This window comes from Coregonus lavaretus (assembly GCF_964263955.1).
Source record: "Coregonus lavaretus genome assembly, contig: HAP1_SCAFFOLD_137, whole genome shotgun sequence".
Lineage (NCBI taxonomy): Eukaryota > Metazoa > Chordata > Actinopteri > Salmoniformes > Salmonidae > Coregonus > Coregonus lavaretus.
Genome location: NW_028156980.1, coordinates 55001 through 80000, shown reverse-complemented (window position 1 = coordinate 80000; position 25000 = coordinate 55001). Strand labels below are relative to the sequence as shown.

The 25000-nt window shown below is 46.3% G+C and overlaps 1 protein-coding gene across 1 annotated transcript in view; it reads right to left on the bottom strand.

The window, feature by feature from the left end:
* LOC311125955 (PH-interacting protein-like) overlaps window positions 1–25000 on the bottom strand; it is a gene marked incomplete at its 3' end in the record, with an annotated part of 111687 nt that overhangs the window by 61930 nt on the left and 24757 nt on the right. The window contains exons 12-14 of the mRNA XM_084199982.1: window positions 24633–24733; window positions 7769–7809; window positions 7124–7222 (exon numbers count right to left, since the gene is read on the bottom strand). Coding sequence (XP_084056108.1) covers window positions 7124–7222; window positions 7769–7809; window positions 24633–24733 — 241 coding nt within the window. The remainder of the gene's footprint in view (window positions 1–7123; window positions 7223–7768; window positions 7810–24632; window positions 24734–25000) is intronic.

Below are 25000 nucleotides of genomic sequence, written 5' to 3'. Positions count from 1 at the left end.
CTCTGGATAAGAGCGTCTGCTAAATGACTCACTAACTGTAAGTGGCTCTGGATAAGAGCGTCTGCTAAATGACTCTCTAACTGTAAGTGGCTCTGGATAAGAGCGTCTGCTAAATGACTCTCTAACTGTAAGTGGCTCTGGATAAGAGCGTCTGCTAAATGACTCACTAACTGTAAGTGGCTCTGGATAGGAGCGTCTGCTAAATGACTCTCTAACTGTAAGTGGCTCTGGATAAGAGCGTCTGCTAAATGACTCACTAACTGTAAGTGGCTCTGGATAAGAGCGTCTGCTAAATGACTCACTAACTGTAAGTCGCTCTGGATAAGAGCGTCTGCTAAATGACTACAATGTCAATGTAAATGAATTCCAGCTACTTCTGAAACGCGTTGTGCCCTAGAAACTAATATGTAACCCTGTATAGATGGTTGAACAGTTTATTTCCAAAACGCCATATCCACAAATGGTCTTTTCATCAGAAATGATTGCTTATGGGGCCTCCCGAGTACAGCTAGGGGTACGATCCCAGGCGGTGTCACAGCCGGCCGTGACCGGGAGCCCCATAGGGCGGCGCACAATTGGCCCAGCGCTGTCCGGGTTAGGGGAGGGTTTGGCCGGGGGGCTTTTCCTTGACTCATCGCGATCTAGCAACTCCTTGTTACGGGCCGGGCACCTGCAAGCTAACCTCTGTCAGTCGAACTGTGTTTCCTCCGACACATTGGTGTGGCTGGCTTCCGGGTTAAGTGAGCAGTGTGTTAAGAAGCAGTGCGGTTTGGCAGGTCATGTTTCGGAGGACAAATGTCTCGATCTTCGCCTCTCTCGATATACAGTTGTGGTCAAAAGTTTTGAGAATGACACAAATACTAATTTTCACAAAGTCTGCTGCCTCAGTTTTGATGATGGCAATTTGCATATACTCCAGAATGTCATGAAGAGTGATCAGATGAATTGCAATTAATTCCATAGTCCCTCTTTGCCATGAAAATGGACTTAATCCCCCAAAAACATTTCCACTGCATTTCATCCCTGCCACAAAAGGACCAGCTGCCATCATGTCAGTGATTCTCTCGTTAACACGTATGAGAGTGTTGACGAGGACAAGGCTGGAGATCACGCTGTCATGCTGATTGAGTTAGAATAACAGACTGGAAGCTTTAAAAGGAGGGTGGTGCTTGATATCATTGTTCTTCCTCTGTTAACCATGGTTACCTGCAAGGAAACACGTGCCGTCATCATTGCTTTGCACAAAAAGGGCTTCACAGGCAAGGATATTGCTGCTAGTAAGATTGCACCTAAATCAACCATTTATCGGATCATCAAGAACTTCAAGGAGAGAGGTTCAATTGTTGTGAAGAAGGCTTCAGGACGCCCAAGGAAGTCCAGCAAGCGCCAGGACCATCTCCTAAAGTTGATTCAGCTGCGGGATCGGGGCACCACCAGTGCAGAGCTTGCTCAGGAATGGCAGCAGGCAGGTGTGAGTGCATCTGCACGCACAGTGAGGCGAAGACTTTTGGAGGATGGCCTGGTGTCAAGAAGGACAGCAAAGAAGCCACTTCTCTCCAGGAAAAACATCAGGGACAGACTGATATTCTGCAAAAGGTACAGGGATTGGACTGCTGAGGACTGGGGTAAAGTCATTTTCTCTGATGAATCCCCTTTCCGATTGTTTGGGGCATCCGGAAAACACCTTGTCCAGAGAAGACAAGGTGAGCGCTACCATCAGTCCTGTGTCATGCCCACAGTAAAGCATCCTGAGACCATTCATGTGTGGGGTTGCTTCTCAGCCAAGGGAGTGGGCTCACTCACAATTTTGCCTAAGAACACAGCCATGAATAAAGAATGGTACCAACACATCCTCCGAGAGCAACTTCTCCCAACCATCCAAGAACAGTTTGGTGACGACCAATGCCTTTTCCAGCATGATGGAGCACCTTGCCATAAGGCAAAAGTGATAACTAAGTGGCTCTGGGAACAAAACATCGAAATTTTGGGTCCATGGCCAGGAAACTCCCCAGACCTTAATCCCATTGAGAACTTGTGGTCAATCCTCAAGAGGCGGGTGGATAAACAAAAACCCACAAATTCTGACAAACTCCAAGCATTGATTATGCAAGAATGGGCTGCCATCAGTCATTTTCATGGCAAATAGGGACTTTGCAATTAATTGCAATTCATCTGATCACTCTTCATGACATTCTGGAGTATACGCAAATTGCCATCATCAAAACTGAGGCAGCAGACTTTGTGAAAATTAGTATTTGTGTCATTCTCAAAACTTTTGACCACGACTGTCTGTGTGTGTGTGTATGTGTGTATATATATATAATTTTATTTTTAAATGTTTTTGTTTTTTTGTACCCCCCTTTTTCTCTCCAATTTCGTGATTACGATCTCATCACTGCAACTCCCCAACGGGAGAGGCTATTTCAGATTTTCTATTAATAGATTTTAGATGTGTGTGAAAATGTGTTTTTTTGGCTAACCGCTATATAGCCATTGTTTAGCTGGAATGGAATGATCCTATCCTGTACATTTGACTGTGATATGTGATTGTCTCACCTAGGTATTAGGGCTGGGAATTGTCAGGGACCTCACGATACGATATTGTTACGATACTTAGGTGCCGATACGATACACCAGTGACTCAGTCAATAAAAAGTGGTCAGATGATATCTGACCATAATTCTATCCTCCTGATTCCTGCTTACAAGCAAATACTAAAGCAGGAAGTACCAGTGACTCGGTTAATAAAAAAGTGGTCAGATGACTCAGTTGCTAAGCTACAGGACTGTTTTGCTAGCACAGACTGGAATATGTTCCGGGATTCTTCCGATAGCATTGAGGAGTACACCACATCAGTCACTGTTTCATCAATAAGTGCATCGATGACGTCGTCCCCACATTGACTGTACATACATACATACCCCAACCAGAAGCCATGGATTACAGGAAACATCTGCACTGAGCTAAAGGGTAGAGCTGCCGCTTTCAAGGAACGGGACTCTAACCCGGACGCTTATAAGAAATCTCGCTATGCCCTCCGACGAACCATCAAACAGGCAAAGAGTCAATACAGGACTAAGATCGAATCGTACGTAATCATATTACACCGGCTCTGATGCTCGTCGGATGTGGCAGGGCTTGCAAACTATTACAGACTACAAAGGGAAACCCAGCCGTGAGCTGTCCAGTGACACGAGCCTACCAGACGAGCTAAATCACTTCTATGCTCGCTTCGAGGCAAGCAACACTGAAACATGAATGAGAGCATCAGCTGTTCCGGATGACTGTGTGATCACGCTCTACATAGCCGATGTGAGTAAGACTTTTAAACAGGTCAACATTCAACATGTAATCCGAGCATGTGCTGACCAACTGGCAAGTGTCTTCATTGACATTTTCAACCTCTCCTTGTCTGAGTCTGTAATATCAACATGTTTCAAGCAGACCACCATAGTCCCTGTGCCCAAGAACACTAAGGTAACATGCCTAAATGACTACCGACCCGTAGCACTCACGTCTGTAGCCATGAAGTGCTTTGAAAGGCTGGTCATGGCTCACATCAACACCATTATCCCAGAAACCCTAGACCCACTCCAATTTGCATATGGCCCCAACAGATCCACAGATTATGCAATCTCTATTGCACTCCACACTGCCCTTTCACACCTGGACAAAAGGAACACCTATGTGAGAATGCTGTTCATTGACTACAGCTCAGCGTTCAACACCATAGTGCCCTCAAAGCTCATCACTAAGCTAAGGACCCTGGGACTAAACACCTCCCTCTGCAAATGGATCCTGGACTTCCTGACGGGCCGCCCCCAGGTGGTAAGGGTAGGTAACAACACATCTGCCACACTGATCCTCAACACGGGGGCCCCTCTGGGGTGCGTGCTCAGTCCCCTCCTGTACTCCCTGTTCACCCATGACTGCATGGCCAGGCACGACTCCAACACGATCATTAAGTTTGCAGATGACACAACAGTGGTAGGCCTGATCACCGACAACGATGAGACAGCCTATAGGGAGGAGGTCAGAGACCTGGCCGTGTGGTGCCAGGATAACAACCTCTCCCTCAACATGACAAAGACAAAGGAGATGATTGTGGACTACAGGAAAAAGAAGAGGACCGAGCACGTCCCCATTCTCATCGACGGGGCTGTAGTGGAGCAAGTTGAGAGCTTCAAGTTCCTTGGTGTCCACATCACCAACAAACTAACATGATCCAAACACACCAAGACAGACTTGAAGAGGGCACGACAAAACCTATTCCCCCTCAGGAGACTGAAAAGATTTGGCATGGGTCCCCAGATCCTGAAAAGGTTCTACAGCTGCACCATCGAGAGCATCCTGACTGGTTGCATCACCGCCTGGTATGGCAACTGCTCTGCCTCCGACCGCAAGGCACTACAGAAGGTAGTGCGTACGGCCCAGTACATCACTGGGGCCAAGCTTCCTGCCATCCAGGACCTATATACCGGGCGATGTCAGAGGAAGGCCCTAAAAATTGTCAAAGACTCCAGCCACCCTAGTCATAGATTGTTCTCTCTGCTACCGCACGGCAAGTGGTACCGGAGCGCCAAGTCTATGTCCAAGAGGCTTCTAAACAGCTTCTACCCCCAAACCATAAGACTCCTGAACATCTAATCAAATGGCTACCCAGACTGTATGCATTGCCCCCCTATCACAGCCATTAAACTCTGTAACTGTTTTAAAGTCACCATTGGCCTCATGGTGAAATCCCTGAGCGGTTTCCTTCCTCTCCGGCAACTGAGTTAGGAAGGACGCCTGTATCTCTGTAGTGACTGGGTGTATTGATACACCATCCAAAGTGTAATTAATAACTTCACCATGCTCAAAGGGATATTCAATGTCTGCTTTTTTTATATTTACCAATTTCTATCTACCAATAAATAATAATAATAATATGCCATTTAGCAGACGCTTTTATCCAAAGCGACTTACAGTCATGCGCGCATACATTTTTACGTATGGGTGGTCCCGGGGATCGAACCCACTACCCTGGCGTTACAAGCGCCATGCTCTACCAATTGAGCTACAGAGGACCCCAATAGGTGCCCTTCTTTGCGAGGCGTTGGAAAACCTAACTGGTCTCTGTGGTCCTCTGTAGCTCAGCTGGTAGAGCACGGCGCTTGTAACGCCAAGGTAGTGGGTTCGATCCCCGGGACCACCCATACACAAAAATGTATGCACGCATGACTGTAAGTCGCTTTGGATAAAAGCGTCTGCTAAATGGCATATTAAATTATTTTTTATTATTTAATCTGTGATTGAAATGCACTGCCCGACTGAGTGACCTTACAGATTATTGTATGTGTAGGGTACAGAGATGAGGTAGCCATTCAAAAAATCATGTTAAACACTATTATTGCACACAGAGTGAGTCCATGCAACTTATTATGTGACTTGTTAAGCACATTTTTACTCCTGAACTTATTTAGGCTTGCCATAACAAAGGGGTTGAATACTTATTGACTCAAGACATTTCAGTTTTTCATTTTTAATTAATTTGTAAAAAATGTCTAAAAACATAATTCCACTTTGACATTATGGGGTATTGTGTGTAAGCCAGTGACACAAAATCTCAATTAAATCCATTTCAAATTCAGGCTGTAACACAATAAAATGTGGAAAAAGTCAAGGGGTGTGAATACTTTATGTATTGCGATTCTCACGATTCTATATGTATTGTGTTTCGATACTGTGATTTGATGTTACAAACATATTGCTCATTATCTTACTGCTTTCACAGGATTTACGGTATTTTGTCCTTAAAAATATTATCGGGCAATGTTTCTATGACCCCCTTACAAACAGGGTAATTTTTACCACATTCTTGGCTCCATATACCTCCCGTGTGCATTCAGGCTTGGGATGAGTGGTAGTAGTGGTGTGGGGAGATGGGTGGGCATCTATTTTAATAAATCCTTTGAGAATAAAAAATGTAGCCATTATTCATTTGTTTAGGCAGGTTCTAGAAAACATTATAAGGACTAAATGTATTTTCAAAAGAATAGAATGGCATATTTGTTTATTTAATTCGGTTACGTTATGTTACAGGTCTGCGCAGCCATGGCTTCGCTCTCCAAATGAAATCAATAGTTAGTTATTTTGTTCATTAAAACAGACAAGACACACCTACCCGACCACAGTCAACACAGATACAGCTTATTTTATAGCAAGAATATAATGAAATATAACATAATGTTGTATACTTGGGAGTCAAATATTGATATAATATCATGCCAAATAATATTGCAATATCTAACTGTCTCACTACTAGCTACGTTAAGACTTCCTGGAAGTCACTCTGGATAAGCTACTAGCTACGTTAAGACTTCCTGGAAGTCACTCTGGATAAGCTACTAGCTATGTTAAGACTTCCTGGAAGTCACTCTGGATAAGCTACTAGCTACGTTAAGACTTCCCGGAAGTCACTCTGGATAAGCTACTAGCTACGTTAAGACTTCCTGGAAGTCACTCTGGATAAGCTACTAGCTACGTTAAGACTTCCTGGAAGTCACTCTGGATAAGCTACTAGCTACGTTAAGACTTCCTGGAAGTCACTCTGGATAAGAGCATCTGCTTAGTGACTAAAATGATTGGATATACTGGTCAAGTTTCCAGGTTGATAAATGACTTGGATATACTGGTCAAGTTTCCAGGTTGATAAATGACTTGGATATACTGGTCAAGTTTCCAGGTTGATAGCTAGCCAGCCAATGAGGTAACATGACTGAACAAAGTGTAAACAAATGGTTAACGACGTGCGAGTGGTTTTAGAACGACATGGTTTATAAATGTAAGATGTGACCCCCCCCCCCCCAAAAAAAAATCCGTGACAGGAAGATAAAACATCCGGTAATATGGGTTTGATCTACAGTTTTGGCTATAGTAAGATGACGCTAACCAATCTGTGCTCGGGAAACAAAATGGTGCAGCGAAGCCTTATCATTACAACCATGATTTCTTTCTTATTTTTTTGGGTCGCACTGGTGCTCCCAAATTAAAACTCCAGGTCACACAGCAAAACGTTTTGTTGCACATCATGTCACTAATAGGTATTGATAAAGAGAGTTATATAGAGAGTGAGTGGACGTACCCAGGTAACTTGGTCTGCATGTCCAGTAGAACGCTCCTCCACTCCTGCTGCTGGAGCTGCCAGATACGAGCTGTACCATCCCTGCTGCCACTCACAAACCTACACACACACACACACACACACACACACACACACACACACACACACACACACACACACACACACACACACACACACACACACACACACACACACACACACACACACACACACACACACACACACACACACACACACACACACACACACACACACACACACACACACACACACACACACACACACACACACACACACACACACACACACACACACACACACACGAAAGCATTGCTATATCAAATCATATTACAACACCCTCAGGTTCCATTTAAAAACCATCTCACACACAGGATAACCCCTTACCTGTCAGACAGGATAACCCCTTACCTGTCAGACAGGATAACCCCTTACCTGTCAGACAGGATAACCCCTTACCTGTCAGACAGGATAACCCCTTACCTGTCAGACAGGATAACCCCTTACCTGTCAGACAGGATAACCCATTACCTGTCAGACAGGATAACCCCTTACCTGTCAGACAGGATAACCCCTTACCTGTCAGACAGGATAACCCCTTACCTGTCAGACCGGATAACCCCTTACCTGTCACTGCAGTTTGAAAACTGGATGCTGTCCACTTTATCCTGAGGGAGAGAGCGAGCAAGAGAGAGCGGGAGAGTGAGCTGGAGAAGAAAACTATGTCACCAAAGCATTATATTATAATTATTATTATATTATATTATGCTCTCTGAAGTGCACACACTCACTCACTCACTACACCTCAGAATCAGTCTCTTCCTCTCTCACTCACACTACACCTCAGAATCAGTCTCTTCCTCTCTCTCTCACACTACACCTCAGAATCAGTCTCTTCCTCTCTCTCACACACTACACCTCAGAATCAGTCTCTTCCTCTCTCTCTCACACTACACCTCAGAATCAGTCTCTTCCTCTCTCTCACACACTACACCTCAGAATCAGTCTCTTCCTCTCTCTCACACACTACACCTCAGAATCAGTCTCTTCCTCTCTCTCTCACACACTACACCTCAGAATCAGTCTCTTCCTCTCTCACACACTACACCTCAGAATCAGTCTCTTCCTCTCTCACTCACACACTACACCTCAGAATCAGTCTCTTCCTCTCTCTCTCACACTACACCTCAGAATCAGTCTCTTCCTCTCTCTCACTCTCACACTACACCTCAGAATCAGTCTCTTCCTCTCTCTCACTCACACACTACACCTCAGAATCAGTCTCTTCCTCTCTCTCTCTCACACACTACACCTCAGAATCAGTCTCTTCCTCTCTTAGATTTCTGTGACACCCTTCTGTAACAGTTTATTTGAAGAGTTCTTCCTGATTCCTCCGTAACAGTGTCATAATCACATCGTAAAGTCTCATAACGTGGCAGAAAATTCTCACCAAAAGCATATGAATTAATGTCTGTGTGTGTTTGTTTGTATGTGTGTGTGTGTGTATTGTGTGTGTGTATTGTGTGTGTTTCACATCACACACTACACCTCAGAATCAGTCTCTTCCTCTCTCTCTCACACTACACATCAGAATCAGTCTCTTCCTCTCTCTCACTCACACACTACACCTCAGAATCAGTCTCTTCCTCTCTCACACTACACCTCAGAATCAGTCTCTTCCTCTCTCTCTCTCACACACTACACCTCAGAATCAGTCTCTTCCTCTCTCTCTCTCACACACTACACCTCAGAATCAGTCTCTTCCTCTCTCTCTCTCACACACTACACCTCAGAATCAGTCTCTTCCTCTCTCTCTCTCACACACTACACCTCAGAATCAGTCTCTTCCTCTCTCTCACACACTACACCTCAGAATCAGTCTCTTCCTCTCTCACACACACTACACCTCAGAATCAGTCTCTTCCTCTCTCTCTCTCACACTACACCTCAGAATCAGTCTTCCTCTCTCTCTCACACTACACCTCAGAATCAGTCTCTTCCTCTCTCTCTCTCACACTACACCTCAGAATCAGTCTCTTCCTCTCTCTCTCACACTACACCTCAGAATCAGTCTCTTCCTCTCTCTCTCTCACACTACACCTCAGAATCAGTCTCTTCCTCTCTCACTCACACACTACACCTCAGAATCAGTCTCTTCCTCTCTCTCACTCACTACACCTCAGAATCAGTCTCTTCCTCTCTCTCTCTCACACACTACACCTCAGAATCAGTCTCTTCCTCTCTCTCTCACACACACTACACCTCAGAATCAGTCTCTTCCTCTCTCTCTCTCACACACTACACCTCAGAATCAGTCTCTTCCTCTCTCACTCACACACTACACCTCAGAATCAGTCTCTTCCTCTCTCTCACTCACTCACTACACCTCAGAATCAGTCTCTTCCTCTCTCTCTCTCACACACTACACCTCAGAATCAGTCTCTTCCTCTCTCTCACACTACACATCAGAATCAGTCTCTTCCTCTCTCTCTCTCACTCACTACACCTCAGAATCAGTCTCTTCCTCTCTCTCACTCACACACTACACCTCAGAATCAGTCTCTTCCTCTCTCTCACTCACACACTACACCTCAGAATCAGTCTCTTCCTCTCTCACTCACACACTACACCTCAGAATCAGTCTCTTCCTCTCTCTCACTCACACACTACACCTCAGAATCAGTCTCTTCCTCTCTCTCACTCACACACTACACCTCAGAATCAGTCTCTTCCTCTCTCTCACTCACTCACTACACCTCAGAATCAGTCTCTTCCTCTCTCTCTCTCACACACTACACCTCAGAATCAGTCTCTTCCTCTCTCTCTCTCACACACTACACCTCAGAATCAGTCTCTTCCTCTCTCTCTCTCACACACTACACCTCAGAATCAGTCTCTTCCTCTCTCTCTCTCACACTACACCTCAGAATCAGTCTCTTCCTCTCTCTCTCACACTACACCTCAGAATCAGTCTCTTCCTCTCACTCACACACTACACCTCAGAATCAGTCTCTTCCTCTCTCTCTCACTACACCTCAGAATCAGTCTCTTCCTCTCTCTCTCACTACACCTCAGAATCAGTCTCTTCCTCTCTCTCTCACACACTACACCTCAGAATCAGTCTCTTCCTCTCACTCACACACTACACCTCAGAATCAGTCTCTTCCTCTCTCTCTCACTACACCTCAGAATCAGTCTCTTCCTCTCACTCACACACTACACCTCAGAATCAGTCTCTTCCTCTCACTCACACACTACACCTCAGAATCAGTCTCTTCCTCTCTCTCTCACACACTACACCTCAGAATCAGTCTCTTCCTCTCTCTCTCTCACACTACACCTCAGAATCAGTCTCTTCCTCTCTCTCTCACACACTACACCTCAGAATCAGTCTCTTCCTCTCACTCACACACTACACCTCAGAATCAGTCTCTTCCTCTCTCACTCACTACACCTCAGAATCAGTATCTTCCTCTCTCTCTCTCTCACACTACACCTCAGAATCAGTCTCTTCCTCTCTCTCTCTCACACTACACCTCAGAATCAGTCTCTTCCTCTCTCTCTCTCACACTACACCTCAGAATCAGTCTCTTCCTCTCTCACTCACACTACACCTCAGAATCAGTCTCTTCCTCTCTCTCTCTCTCACTACACCTCAGAATCAGTCTCTTCCTCTCTCACTCACACTACACCTCAGAATCAGTCTCTTCCTCTCTCTCACACACTACACCTCAGAATCAGTCTCTTCCTCTCTCTCTCTCACACACTACATCTCATAATCAGTCTCTTCCTCTCTCTCACTCACTCACTACACCTCAGAATCAGTCTCTTCCTCTCTCTCTCTCACACACTACACCTCAGAATCAGTCTCTTTCTCTCTCTCACTCACTACACCTCAGAATCAGTCTCTTCCTCTCTCTCTCACACTACACCTCAGAATCAGTCTCTTCCTCTCACTCACACACTACACCTCAGAATCAGTCTCTTCCTCTCTCTCTCACACTACACCTCAGAATCAGTCTCTTCCTCTCACTCACACACTACACCTCAGAATCAGTCTCTTCCTCTCTCTCTCACACTACACCTCAGAATCAGTCTCTTCCTCTCACTCACTCACTACACCTCAGAATCAGTCTCTTCCTCTCTCTCACTCACACACTACACCTCAGAATCAGTCTCTTCCTCTCTCTCTCACACTACACCTCAGAATCAGTCTCTTCCTCTCTCTCTCACACTACACCTCAGAATCAGTCTCTTCCTCTCACTCACACACTACACCTCAGAATCAGTCTCTTCCTCTCTCACACTACACCTCAGAATCAGTCTCTTCCTCTCTCTCTCACACTACACCTCAGAATCAGTCTCTTCCTCTCTCTCTCTCACACACTACACCTCAGAATCAGTCTCTTCCTCTCTCTCTCTCACACACTACACCTCAGAATCAGTCTCTTCCTCTCTCTCTCTCACACTACACCTCAGAATCAGTCTCTTCCTCTCTCTCACTCACACACTACACCTCAGAATCAGTCTCTTCCTCTCTCTCACTCACACACTACACCTCAGAATCAGTCTCTTCCTCTCTCTCTCTCTCTCACACTACACCTCAGAATCAGTCTCTTCCTCTCTCTCTCTCTCACACTACACCTCAGAATCAGTCTCTTCCTCTCACTCTCACACTACACCTCAGAATCAGTCTCTTCCTCTCTCTCACTCACACACTACACCTCAGAATCAGTCTCTTCCTCTCTCTCACTCACTACACCTCAGAATCAGTCTCTTCCTCTCTCTCTCTCACACACTACACCTCAGAATCAGTCTCTTCCTCTCTCTCTCTCACACTACACCTCAGAATCAGTCTCTTCCTCTCTCTCACTCTCACACTACAACTCAGAATCAGTCTCTTCCTCTCTCTCTCACACTACACCTCAGAATCAGTCTCTTCCTCTCTCTCTCACACTACACCTCAGAATCAGTCTCTTCCTCTCTCTCACTCACACACTACACCTCAGAATCAGTCTCTTCCTCTCTCACACACTACACCTCAGAATCAGTCTCTTCCTCTCTCACTCACACACTACACCTCAGAATCAGTCTCTTCCTCTCTCACTCACACACTACACCTCAGAATCAGTCTCTTCCTCTCACTCACTCACTACACCTCAGAATCAGTCTCTTCCTCTCACTCACTCACTACACCTCAGAATCAGTCTCTTCCTCTCTCTCACTCACTCACTACACCTCAGAATCAGTCTCTTCCTCTCTCTCTCACACACACTACACCTCAGAATCAGTCTCTTCCTCTCTCTCTCACACTACACCTCAGAATCAGTCTCTTCCTCTCTCTCTCTCACACACTACACCTCAGAATCAGTCTCTTCCTCTCTCTCTCTCACACTACACATCAGAATCAGTCTCTTCCTCTCTCTCACTCACACACTACACCTCAGAATCAGTCTCTTCCTCTCTCACACACTACACCTCAGAATCAGTCTCTTCCTCTCTCTCTCACACTACACCTCAGAATCAGTCTCTTCCTCTCTCTCTCACACTACACCTCAGAATCAGTCTCTTCCTCTCACTCACACACTACACCTCAGAATCAGTCTCTTCCTCTCTCTCTCACACTACACCTCAGAATCAGTCTCTTCCTCTCTCTCTCACACTACACCTCAGAATCAGTCTCTTCCTCTCACTCACACACTACACCTCAGAATCAGTCTCTTCCTCTCTCTCTCTCACACTACACCTCAGAATCAGTCTCTTCCTCTCTCTCTCACACTACACCTCAGAATCAGTCTCTTCCTCTCTCTCTCTCACACACTACACCTCAGAATCAGTCTCTTCCTCTCTCTCTCTCACACACTACACCTCAGAATCAGTCTCTTCCTCTCTCTCTCACACTACACATCAGAATCAGTCTCTTCCTCTCTCTCACTCACACACTACACCTCAGAATCAGTCTCTTCCTCTCTCTCACTCACACACTACACCTCAGAATCAGTCTCTTCCTCTCTCTCTCTCACACTACACCTCAGAATCAGTCTCTTCCTCTCACTCACACACTACACCTCAGAATCAGTCTCTTCCTCTCTCTCTCACTACACCTCAGAATCAGTCTCTTCCTCTCTCTCTCACACTACACATCAGAATCAGTCTCTTCCTCTCTCTCACTCACACACTACACCTCAGAATCAGTCTCTTCCTCTCTCACACACTACACCTCAGAATCAGTCTCTTCCTCTCTCTCTCACACTACACCTCAGAATCAGTCTCTTCCTCTCTCTCTCTCACACTACACCTCAGAATCAGTCTCTTCCTCTCACTCACACACTACACCTCAGAATCAGTCTCTTCCTCTCTCTCTCTCACACTACACCTCAGAATCAGTCTCTTCCTCTCACTCACACACTACACCTCAGAATCAGTCTCTTCCTCTCTCTCTCTCACACTACACCTCAGAATCAGTCTCTTCCTCTCTCTCTCTCACACACTACACCTCAGAATCAGTCTCTTCCTCTCTCTCTCACACTACACCTCAGAATCAGTCTCTTCCTCTCTCTCTCTCACTCACTACACCTCAGAATCAGTCTCTTCCTCTCTCACTCTCACACTACACCTCAGAATCAGTCTCTTCCTCTCTCTCACACTACACCTCAGAATCAGTCTCTTCCTCTCACTCACACACTACACCTCAGAATCAGTCTCTTCCTCTCTCTCACTCACTCACTACACCTCAGAATCAGTCTCTTCCTCTCTCTCTCACACACACTACACCTCAGAATCAGTCTCTTCCTCTCTCTCTCTCACACACTACACCTCAGAATCAGTCTCTTCCTCTCTCTCTCTCACACTACACATCAGAATCAGTCTCTTCCTCTCTCTCACTCACACACTACACCTCAGAATCAGTCTCTTCCTCTCTCACACACTACACCTCAGAATCAGTCTCTTCCTCTCTCTCTCACACTACACCTCAGAATCAGTCTCTTCCTCTCTCTCTCTCACACTACACCTCAGAATCAGTCTCTTCCTCTCACTCACACACTACACCTCAGAATCAGTCTCTTCCTCTCTCACTCTCACACTACACCTCAGAATCAGTCTCTTCCTCTCTCACTCTCACACTACACCTCAGAATCAGTCTCTTCCTCTCTCTCTCTCACACACTACACCTCAGAATCAGTCTCTTCCTCTCTCTCTCTCACACTACACATCAGAATCAGTCTCTTCCTCTCTCTCACTCACACACTACACCTCAGAATCAGTCTCTTCCTCTCTCACACACTACACCTCAGAATCAGTCTCTTCCTCTCTCTCTCACACACTACACATCAGAATCAGTCTCTTCCTCTCTCTCACTCACACACTACACCTCATAATCAGTCTCTTCCTCTCTCTCTCTCACACTACACCTCAGAATCAGTCTCTTCCTCTCTCACTCACACTACACCTCAGAATCAGTCTCTTCCTCTCTCTCTCTCACACTACACCTCAGAATCAGTCTCTTCCTCTCTCTCTCACACTACACCTCAGAATCAGTCTCTTCCTCTCTCTCTCTCACACTACACCTCAGAATCAGTCTCTTCCTCTCACTCACACACTACACCTCAGAATCAGTCTCTTCCTCTCTCTCTCACACTACACCTCAGAATCAGTCTCTTCCTCTCTCTCTCACACTACACCTCAGAATCAGTCTCTTCCTCTCACTCACACACTACACCTCAGAATCAGTCTCTTCCTCTCTCTCTCTCACACTACACCTCAGAATCAGTCTCTTCCTCTCTCTCTCACACTACACCTCAGAATCAGTCTCTTCCTCTCTCTCTCTCACTCACTACACCTCAGAATCAGTCTCTTCCTCTCTCACTCTCACACTACACCTCAGAATCAGTCTCTTCCTCTCTCTCACACTACACCTCAGAATCAGTCTCTTCCTCTCACTCACACACTACACCTCAGAATCAGTCTCTTCCTCTCTCTCACTCACTCACTACACCTCAGAATCAGTCTCTTCCTCTCTCTCTCACACACTACACCTCAGAATCAGTCTCTTCCTCTCTCTCTCTCACACACTACACCTCAGAATCAGTCTCTTCCTCTCTCTCTCTCACACTACACCTCAGAATCAGTCTCTTCCTCTCTCTCTCACACTACACCTCAGAATCAGTCTCTTCCTCTCTCTCTCTCACACACACTACACCTCAGAATCAGTCTCTTCCTCTCTCTCTCTCACACTACACATCAGAATCAGTCTCTTCCTCTCTCTCACTCACACACTACACCTCAGAATCAGTCTCTTCCTCTCTCACACACTACACCTCAGAATCAGTCTCTTCCTCTCTCTCTCACACTACACCTCAGAATCAGTCTCTTCCTCTCTCTCTCTCACACTACACCTCAGAATCAGTCTCTTCCTCTCACTCACACACTACACCTCAGAATCAGTCTCTTCCTCTCTCTCTCACACTACACCTCAGAATCAGTCTCTTCCTCTCTCTCTCACACTACACCTCAGAATCAGTCTCTTCCTCTCTCTCTCTCACACTACACCTCAGAATCAGTCTCTTCCTCTCTCTCTCACACTACACCTCAGAATCAGTCTCTTCCTCTCTCTCTCTCACACACTACACCTCAGAATCAGTCTCTTCCTCTCTCTCTCTCACACACTACACCTCAGAATCAGTCTCTTCCTCTCTCTCTCTCACACACTACACCTCAGAATCAGTCTCTTCCTCTCTCTCTCACACTACACATCAGAATCAGTCTCTTCCTCTCTCTCACTCACACACTACACCTCAGAATCAGTCTCTTCCTCTCTCTCACTCACACACTACACCTCAGAATCAGTCTCTTCCTCTCTCTCTCTCACACTACACCTCAGAATCAGTCTCTTCCTCTCACTCACACACTACACCTCAGAATCAGTCTCTTCCTCTCTCTCTCACTACACCTCAGAATCAGTCTCTTCCTCTCTCTCTCTCACACACTACACCTCAGAATCAGTCTCTTCCTCTCTCTCTCTCACACTACACCTCAGAATCAGTCTCTTCCTCTCTCACTCACACTACACCTCAGAATCAGTCTCTTCCTCTCTCTCTCACACTACACCTCAGAATCAGTCTCTTCCTCTCTCTCACTCACACACTACACCTCAGAATCAGTCTCTTCCTCTCACTCTCACACACTACACCTCAGAATCAGTCTCTTCCTCTCTCTCACACTACACCTCAGAATCAGTCTCTTCCTCTCTCACTCACACTACACCTCAGAATCAGTCTCTTCCTCTCTCTCACACACTACACCTCAGAATCAGTCTCTTCCTCTCTCTCTCTCACACACTACACCTCAGAATCAGTCTCTTCCTCTCTCTCACTCACTCACTACACCTCAGAATCAGTCTCTTCCTCTCTCTCTCTCACACACTACACCTCAGAATCAGTCTCTTTCTCTCTCTCACTCACTACACCTCAGAATCAGTCTCTTCCTCTCTCTCACTCACACACTACACCTCAGAATCAGTCTCTTCCTCTCTCTCACTCACTACACCTCAGAATCAGTCTCTTCCTCTCACTCACACACTACACCTCAGAATCAGTCTCTTCCTCTCTCTCACACTACACCTCAGAATCAGTCTCTTCCTCTCTCACACTACACCTCAGAATCAGTCTCTTCCTCTCTCTCTCTCTCACACTACACCTCAGAATCAGTCTCTTCCTCTCTCACACACTACACCTCAGAATCAGTCTCTTCCTCTCTCTCACACTACACCTCAGAATCAGTCTCTTCCTCTCTCTCACACTACACCTCAGAATCAGTCTCTTCCTCTCTCTCTCACACTACACCTCAGAATCAGTCTCTTCCTCTCTCTCTCTCACACACTACACCTCAGAATCAGTCTCTTCCTCTCTCTCTCTCACACACTACACCTCAGAATCAGTCTCTTCCTCTCACTCACACACTACACCTCAGAATCAGTCTCTTCCTCTCTCTCACACACTACACCTCAGAATCAGTCTCTTCCTCTCTCTCACTCACACACTACACCTCAGAATCAGTCTCTTCCTCTCTCTCTCACACACTACACCTCAGAATCAGTCTCTTCCTCTCTCTCTCTCACACTACACCTCAGAATCAGTCTCTTCCTCTCTCACACACTACACCTCAGAATCAGTATCTTCCTCTCTCTCTCACACTACACCTCAGAATCAGTCTCTTCCTCTCTCTCACTCTCACACTACAACTCAGAATCAGTCTCTTCCTCTCTCTCTCACACTACACCTCAGAATCAGTCTCTTCCTCTCTCTCTCACACTACACCTCAGAATCAGTCTCTTCCTCTCTCTCACTCACACACTACACCTCAGAATCAGTCTCTTCCTCTCTCACACACTACACCTCAGAATCAGTCTCTTCCTCTCTCACTCACACACTACACCTCAGAATCAGTCTCTTCCTCTCTCACTCACACACTACACCTCAGAATCAGTCTCTTCCTCTCTCACTCACTCACTACACCTCAGAATCAGTCTCTTCCTCTCTCTCACACTACACCTCAGAATCAGTCTCTTCCTCTCTCACTCACACGCTACACCTCAGAATCAGTCTCTTCCTCTCTCACTCACTACACCTCAGAATCAGTCTCTTCCTCTCTCTCACACTACACCTCAGAATCAGTCTCTTCCTCTCTCACTCACACGCTACACCTCAGAATCAGTCTCTTCCTCTCTCACTCACTACACCTCAGAATCAGTCTCTTCCTCTCACTCACTCACTACACCTCAGAATCAGTCTCTTCCTCTCTCACTCACAAACTACACCTCAGAATCAGTCTCTTCCTCTCTCTCTCTCACACACTACACCTCAGAATCAGTCTCTTCCTCTCTCACTCACACACTACACCTCAGAATCAGTCTCTTCCTCTCTCTCTCTCTCACACACTACACCTCAGAATCAGTCTCTTCCTCTCTCTCTCACACTACACCTCAGAATCAGTCTCTTCCTCTCTCTCTCTCACACACTACACCTCAGAATCAGTCTCTTCCTCTCTCTCTCACACTACACCTCAGAATCAGTCTCTTCCTCTCTCTCACTCTCACACTACAACTCAGAATCAGTCTCTTCCTCTCTCTCTCTCACACACTACACCTCAGAATCAGTCTCTTCCTCTCTCTCACACTACACCTCAGAATCAGTCTCTTCCTCTCTCTCACTCACACACTACACCTCAGAATCAGTCTCTTCCTCTCTCACACACTACACCTCAGAATCAGTCTCTTCCTCTCTCACTCACACACTACACCTCAGAATCAGTCTCTTCCTCTCTCACTCACACACTACACCTCAGAATCAGTCTCTTCCTCTCTCACTCACTCACTACACCTCAGAATCAGTCTCTTCCTCTCTCTCACACTACACCTCAGAATCAGTCTCTTCCTCTCTCACTCACACGCTACACCTCAGAATCAGTCTCTTCCTCTCTCACTCACTACACCTCAGAATCAGTCTCTTCCTCTCTCTCACACTACACCTCAGAATCAGTCTCTTCCTCTCTCACTCACACGCTACACCTCAGAATCAGTCTCTTCCTCTCTCACTCACTACACCTCAGAATCAGTCTCTTCCTCTCACTCACTCACTACACCTCAGAATCAGTCTCTTCCTCTCTCACTCACACACTTCACCTCAGAATCAGTCTCTTCCTCTCTCTCTCTCACACACTACACCTCAGAATCAGTCTCTTCCTCTCTCACTCACACACTACACCTCAGAATCAGTCTCTTCCTCTCTCTCTCTCACACACTACACCTCAGAATCAGTCTCTTCCTCTCTCACTCACTACACCTCAGAATCAGTCTCTTCCTCTCTCTCACACTACACATCAGAATCAGTCTCTTCCTCTCACTCACACTACACCTCAGAATCAGTCTCTTCCTCTCACTCACTCACTACACCTCAGAATCAGTCTCTTCCTCTCTCTCTCACACTACACCTCAGAATCAGTCTCTTCCTCTCTCTCACTCACACACTACACCTCAGAATCAGTCTCTTCCTCTCACTCACTCACTACACCTCAGAATCAGTCTCTTCCTCTCTCTCTCACACTACACCTCAGAATCAGTCTCTTCCTCTCTCTCTCACACTACACCTCAGAATCAGTCTCTTCCTCTCTCTCTCACACTACACCTCAGAATCAGTCTCTTCCTCTCTCTCACTCACACACTACACCTCAGAATCAGTCTCTTCCTCTCTCACACACTACACCTCAGAATCAGTCTCTTCCTCTCTCACTCACACACTACAACTCAGAATCAGTCTCTTCCTCTCTCTCTCACACTACACCTCAGAATCAGTCTCTTCCTCTCTCTCTCACACTACACCTCAGAATCAGTCTCTTCCTCTCTCTCACTCACACACTACACCTCAGAATCAGTCTCTTCCTCTCTCACACACTACACCTCAGAATCAGTCTCTTCCTCTCTCACTCACACACTACACCTCAGAATCAGTCTCTTCCTCTCTCACTCACTCACTACACCTCAGAATCAGTCTCTTCCTCTCTCTCACACTACACCTCAGAATCAGTCTCTTCCTCTCTCACTCACACGCTACACCTCAGAATCAGTCTCTTCCTCTCTCACTCACTCACTACACCTCAGAATCAGTCTCTTCCTCTCACTCACTCACTACACCTCAGAATCAGTCTCTTCCTCTCTCACTCACACACTACACCTCAGAATCAGTCTCTTCCTCTCTCTCTCTCACACACTACACCTCAGAATCAGTCTCTTCCTCTCTCACTCACACACTACACCTCAGAATCAGTCTCTTCCTCTCTCTCTCTCACACACTACACCTCAGAATCAGTCTCTTCCTCTCTCTCTCACACTACACCTCAGAATCAGTCTCTTCCTCTCACTCACACACTACACCTCAGAATCAGTCTCTTCCTCTCTCTCACTCACACACTACACCTCAGAATCAGTCTCTTCCTCTCTCACTACACCTCAGAATCAGTCTCTTCCTCTCTCTCTCTCACACACTACACCTCAGAATCAGTCTCTTCCTCTCTCTCTCTCACACTACACCTCAGAATCAGTCTCTTCCTCTCTCTCTCTCTCACACACTACACCTCAGAATCAGTCTCTTCCTCTCTCTCACACTACACCTCAGAATCAGTCTCTTCCTCTCTCTCACACACTACACCTCAGAATCAGTCTCTTCCTCTCTCTCTCTCACACTACACCTCAGAATCAGTCTCTTCCTCTCTCACTCACACGCTACACCTCAGAATCAGTCTCTTCCTCTCTCACTCACTACACCTCAGAATCAGTCTCTTCCTCTCACTCACTCACTACACCTCAGAATCAGTCTCTTCCTCTCTCACTCACACACTTCACCTCAGAATCAGTCTCTTCCTCTCTCTCTCTCACACACTACACCTCAGAATCAGTCTCTTCCTCTCTCACTCACACACTACACCTCAGAATCAGTCTCTTCCTCTCTCTCTCTCACACACTACACCTCAGAATCAGTCTCTTCCTCTCTCACTCACTACACCTCAGAATCAGTCTCTTCCTCTCTCTCACACTACACATCAGAATCAGTCTCTTCCTCTCACTCACACTACACCTCAGAATCAGTCTCTTCCTCTCACTCACACACTACACCTCAGAATCAGTCTCTTCCTCTCTCTCACACACTACACCTCAGAATCAGTCTCTTCCTCTCACTCACTCACTACACCTCAGAATCAGTCTCTTCCTCTCTCTCTCACACTACACCTCAGAATCAGTCTCTTCCTCTCTCTCACTCACACACTACACCTCAGAATCAGTCTCTTCCTCTCACTCACTCACTACACCTCAGAATCAGTCTCTTCCTCTCTCTCTCACACTACACCTCAGAATCAGTCTCTTCCTCTCTCTCTCACACTACACCTCAGAATCAGTCTCTTCCTCTCTCTCTCACACTACACCTCAGAATCAGTCTCTTCCTCTCTCTCACTCACACACTACACCTCAGAATCAGTCTCTTCCTCTCTCACACACTACACCTCAGAATCAGTCTCTTCCTCTCTCACTCACACACTACAACTCAGAATCAGTCTCTTCCTCTCTCTCTCACACTACACCTCAGAATCAGTCTCTTCCTCTCTCTCTCACACTACACCTCAGAATCAGTCTCTTCCTCTCTCTCACTCACACACTACACCTCAGAATCAGTCTCTTCCTCTCTCACACACTACACCTCAGAATCAGTCTCTTCCTCTCTCACTCACACACTACACCTCAGAATCAGTCTCTTCCTCTCTCACTCACTCACTACACCTCAGAATCAGTCTCTTCCTCTCTCTCACACTACACCTCAGAATCAGTCTCTTCCTCTCTCACTCACACGCTACACCTCAGAATCAGTCTCTTCCTCTCTCACTCACTCACTACACCTCAGAATCAGTCTCTTCCTCTCACTCACTCACTACACCTCAGAATCAGTCTCTTCCTCTCTCACTCACACACTACACCTCAGAATCAGTCTCTTCCTCTCTCTCTCTCACACACTACACCTCAGAATCAGTCTCTTCCTCTCTCACTCACACACTACACCTCAGAATCAGTCTCTTCCTCTCTCTCTCTCACACACTACACCTCAGAATCAGTCTCTTCCTCTCTCTCTCACACTACACCTCAGAATCAGTCTCTTCCTCTCACTCACACACTACACCTCAGAATCAGTCTCTTCCTCTCTCTCACTCACACACTACACCTCAGAATCAGTCTCTTCCTCTCTCACTACACCTCAGAATCAGTCTCTTCCTCTCTCTCTCTCACACACTACACCTCAGAATCAGTCTCTTCCTCTCTCTCTCTCACACTACACCTCAGAATCAGTCTCTTCCTCTCTCTCTCACTCTCACACTACACCTCAGAATCAGTCTCTTCCTCTCTCTCTCTCTCACACACTACACCTCAGAATCAGTCTCTTCCTCTCTCTCACACTACACCTCAGAATCAGTCTCTTCCTCTCTCTCACACACTACACCTCAGAATCAGTCTCTTCCTCTCACTCACACACTACACCTCAGAATCAGTCTCTTCCTCTCTCTCACACACTACACCTCAGAATCAGTCTCTTCCTCTCTCTCTCTCACACTACACCTCAGAATCAGTCTCTTCCTCTCTCTCTCACACTACACCTCAGAATCAGTCTCTTCCTCTCTCTCTCACACTACACCTCAGAATCAGTCTCTTCCTCTCTCTCTCACACTACACCTCAGAATCAGTCTCTTCCTCTCTCTCACACACTACACCTCAGAATCAGTCTCTTCCTCTCTCTCTCTCACTCACTACACCTCAGAATCAGTCTCTTCCTCTCTCACTCACACACTACACCTCAGAATCAGTCTCTTCCTCTCTCACTCACTCACTACACCTCAGAATCAGTCTCTTCCTCTCTCTCTCACACTACACCTCAGAATCAGTCTCTTCCTCTCACTCACACACTACACCTCAGAATCAGTCTCTTCCTCTCTCTCTCTCACTCACTACACCTCAGAATCAGTCTCTTCCTCTCTCTCTCACACTACACCTCAGAATCAGTCTCTTCCTCTCTCTCACTCACACACTACACCTCAGAATCAGTCTCTTCCTCTCTCTCACACACTACACCTCAGAATCAGTCTCTTCCTCTCTCTCTCACACTACACCTCAGAATCAGTCTCTTCCTCTCTCTCTCTCACACTACACCTCAGAATCAGTCTCTTCCTCTCTCTCTCTCACACACTACACCTCAGAATCAGTCTCTTCCTCTCTCTCACTCACACACTACACCTCAGAATCAGTCTCTTCCTCTCTCTCGCTCACACACTACACCTCAGAATCAGTCTCTTCCTCTCTCTCACTCACACACTACACCTCAGAATCAGTCTCTTCCTCTCTCTCTCTCACACACTACACCTCAGAATCAGTCTCTTCCTCTCTCTCTCTCACACTACACCTCAGAATCAGTCTCTTCCTCTCACTCACACACTACACCTCAGAATCAGTCTCTTCCTCTCTCTCTCACACTACACCTCAAAATCAGTCTCTTCCTCTCTCTCACACACTACACCTCAGAATCAGTCTCTTCCTCTCTCACTCACTACACCTCAGAATCAGTCTCTTCCCCTCTCTCTCACACACTACACCTCAGAATCAGTCTCTTCCTCTCTCTCTCACACTACACCTCAGAATCAGTCTCTTCCTCTCTCTCTCACACTACACCTCAGAATCAGTCTCTTCCTCTCTCTCACACACTACACCTCAGAATCAGTCTCTTTCTCTCTCTCACTCACTACACCTCAGAATCAGTCTCTTCCTCTCACTCTCACACTACACCTCAGAATCAGTCTCTTTCTCTCTCTCTCACACTACACCTCAGAATCAGTCTCTTTCTCTCTCTCTCACACTACACCTCAGAATCAGTCTTCCTCTCTCACTCACACACTACACCTCAGAATCAGTCTCTTCCTCTCACTCACACACTACACCTCAGAATCAGTCTCTTCCTCTCTCTCACTCTCACACTACACCTCAGAATCAGTCTCTTCCTCTCTCACTCACACTACACCTCAGAATCAGTATCTTCCTCTCACTCACTCACTACACCTCAGAATCAGTCTCTTCCTCTCTCTCACACACTACACCTCAGAATCAGTCTCTTCCTCTCTCTCTCACACTACACCTCAGAATCAGTCTCTTCCTCTCTCTCTCACACTACACCTCAGAATCAGTATCTTCCTCTCACTCACTCACTACACCTCAGAATCAGTCTCTTCCTCTCTCTCACACACTACACCTCAGAATCAGTCTCTTCCTCTCTCTCTCACACTACACCTCAAAATCAGTCTCTTCCTCTCTCACTCACACTACACCTCAGAATCAGTCTCTTCCTCTCTCTCACACACTACACCTCAGAATCAGTCTCTTCCTCTCTCTCTCACACTACACCTCAGAATCAGTCTCTTCCTCTCTCTCACTCACACACTACACCTCAGAATCAGTCTCTTCCTCTCTCTCTCTCACACACTACACCTCAGAATCAGTCTCTTCCTCTCTCTCTCACACTACACCTCAGAATCAGTCTCTTCCTCTCTCTCTCACACTACACCTCAGAATCAGTCTCTTCCTCTCTCTCTCACACACTACACCTCAGAATCAGTCTCTTCCTCTCTCTCACTCTCACACTACACCTCAGAATCAGTCTCTTCCTCTCTCTCTCACACTACACCTCAGAATCAGTCTCTTCCTCTCTCTCACACACTACACCTCAGAATCAGTCTCTTCCTCTCTCTCTCTCACACACTACACCTCAGAATCAGTCTCTTCCTCTCTCTCTCACACTACACCTCAGAATCAGTCTCTTCCTCTCTCTCTCACACTACACCTCAGAATCAGTCTCTTCCTCTCTCACTCACACACTACACCTCAGAATCAGTCTCTTCCTCTCTCACTCACAGTGTGTGACTCCAGCTCAGAGATCTTCTCTGGTTGTCCAGAGCCGAAGTAGAACACTCTGATGATGTGGTCCGTACTTCCTGTGGCTAGGAACATACCCCCTGGACACACAATCAATAATCAATATGTACAGTTGAAGTTGGTAGTTTACATACACTTAGGTTGGAGTCAATAAAACTCGTTTTTCAACCACTCCACACATTTCTTGTTAACAAACTATAGTTTTGGCAAGTCGGTTAGGACATGTACTTTGTGCATGACACAAGTAATCTTTCCAACAATTGTTTACAGACAGATTATTTCACTTATAATTCACTGTATCACAATTCCAGTGGGTCAGAAGTTTACATACACTAAGTTGACGGTGC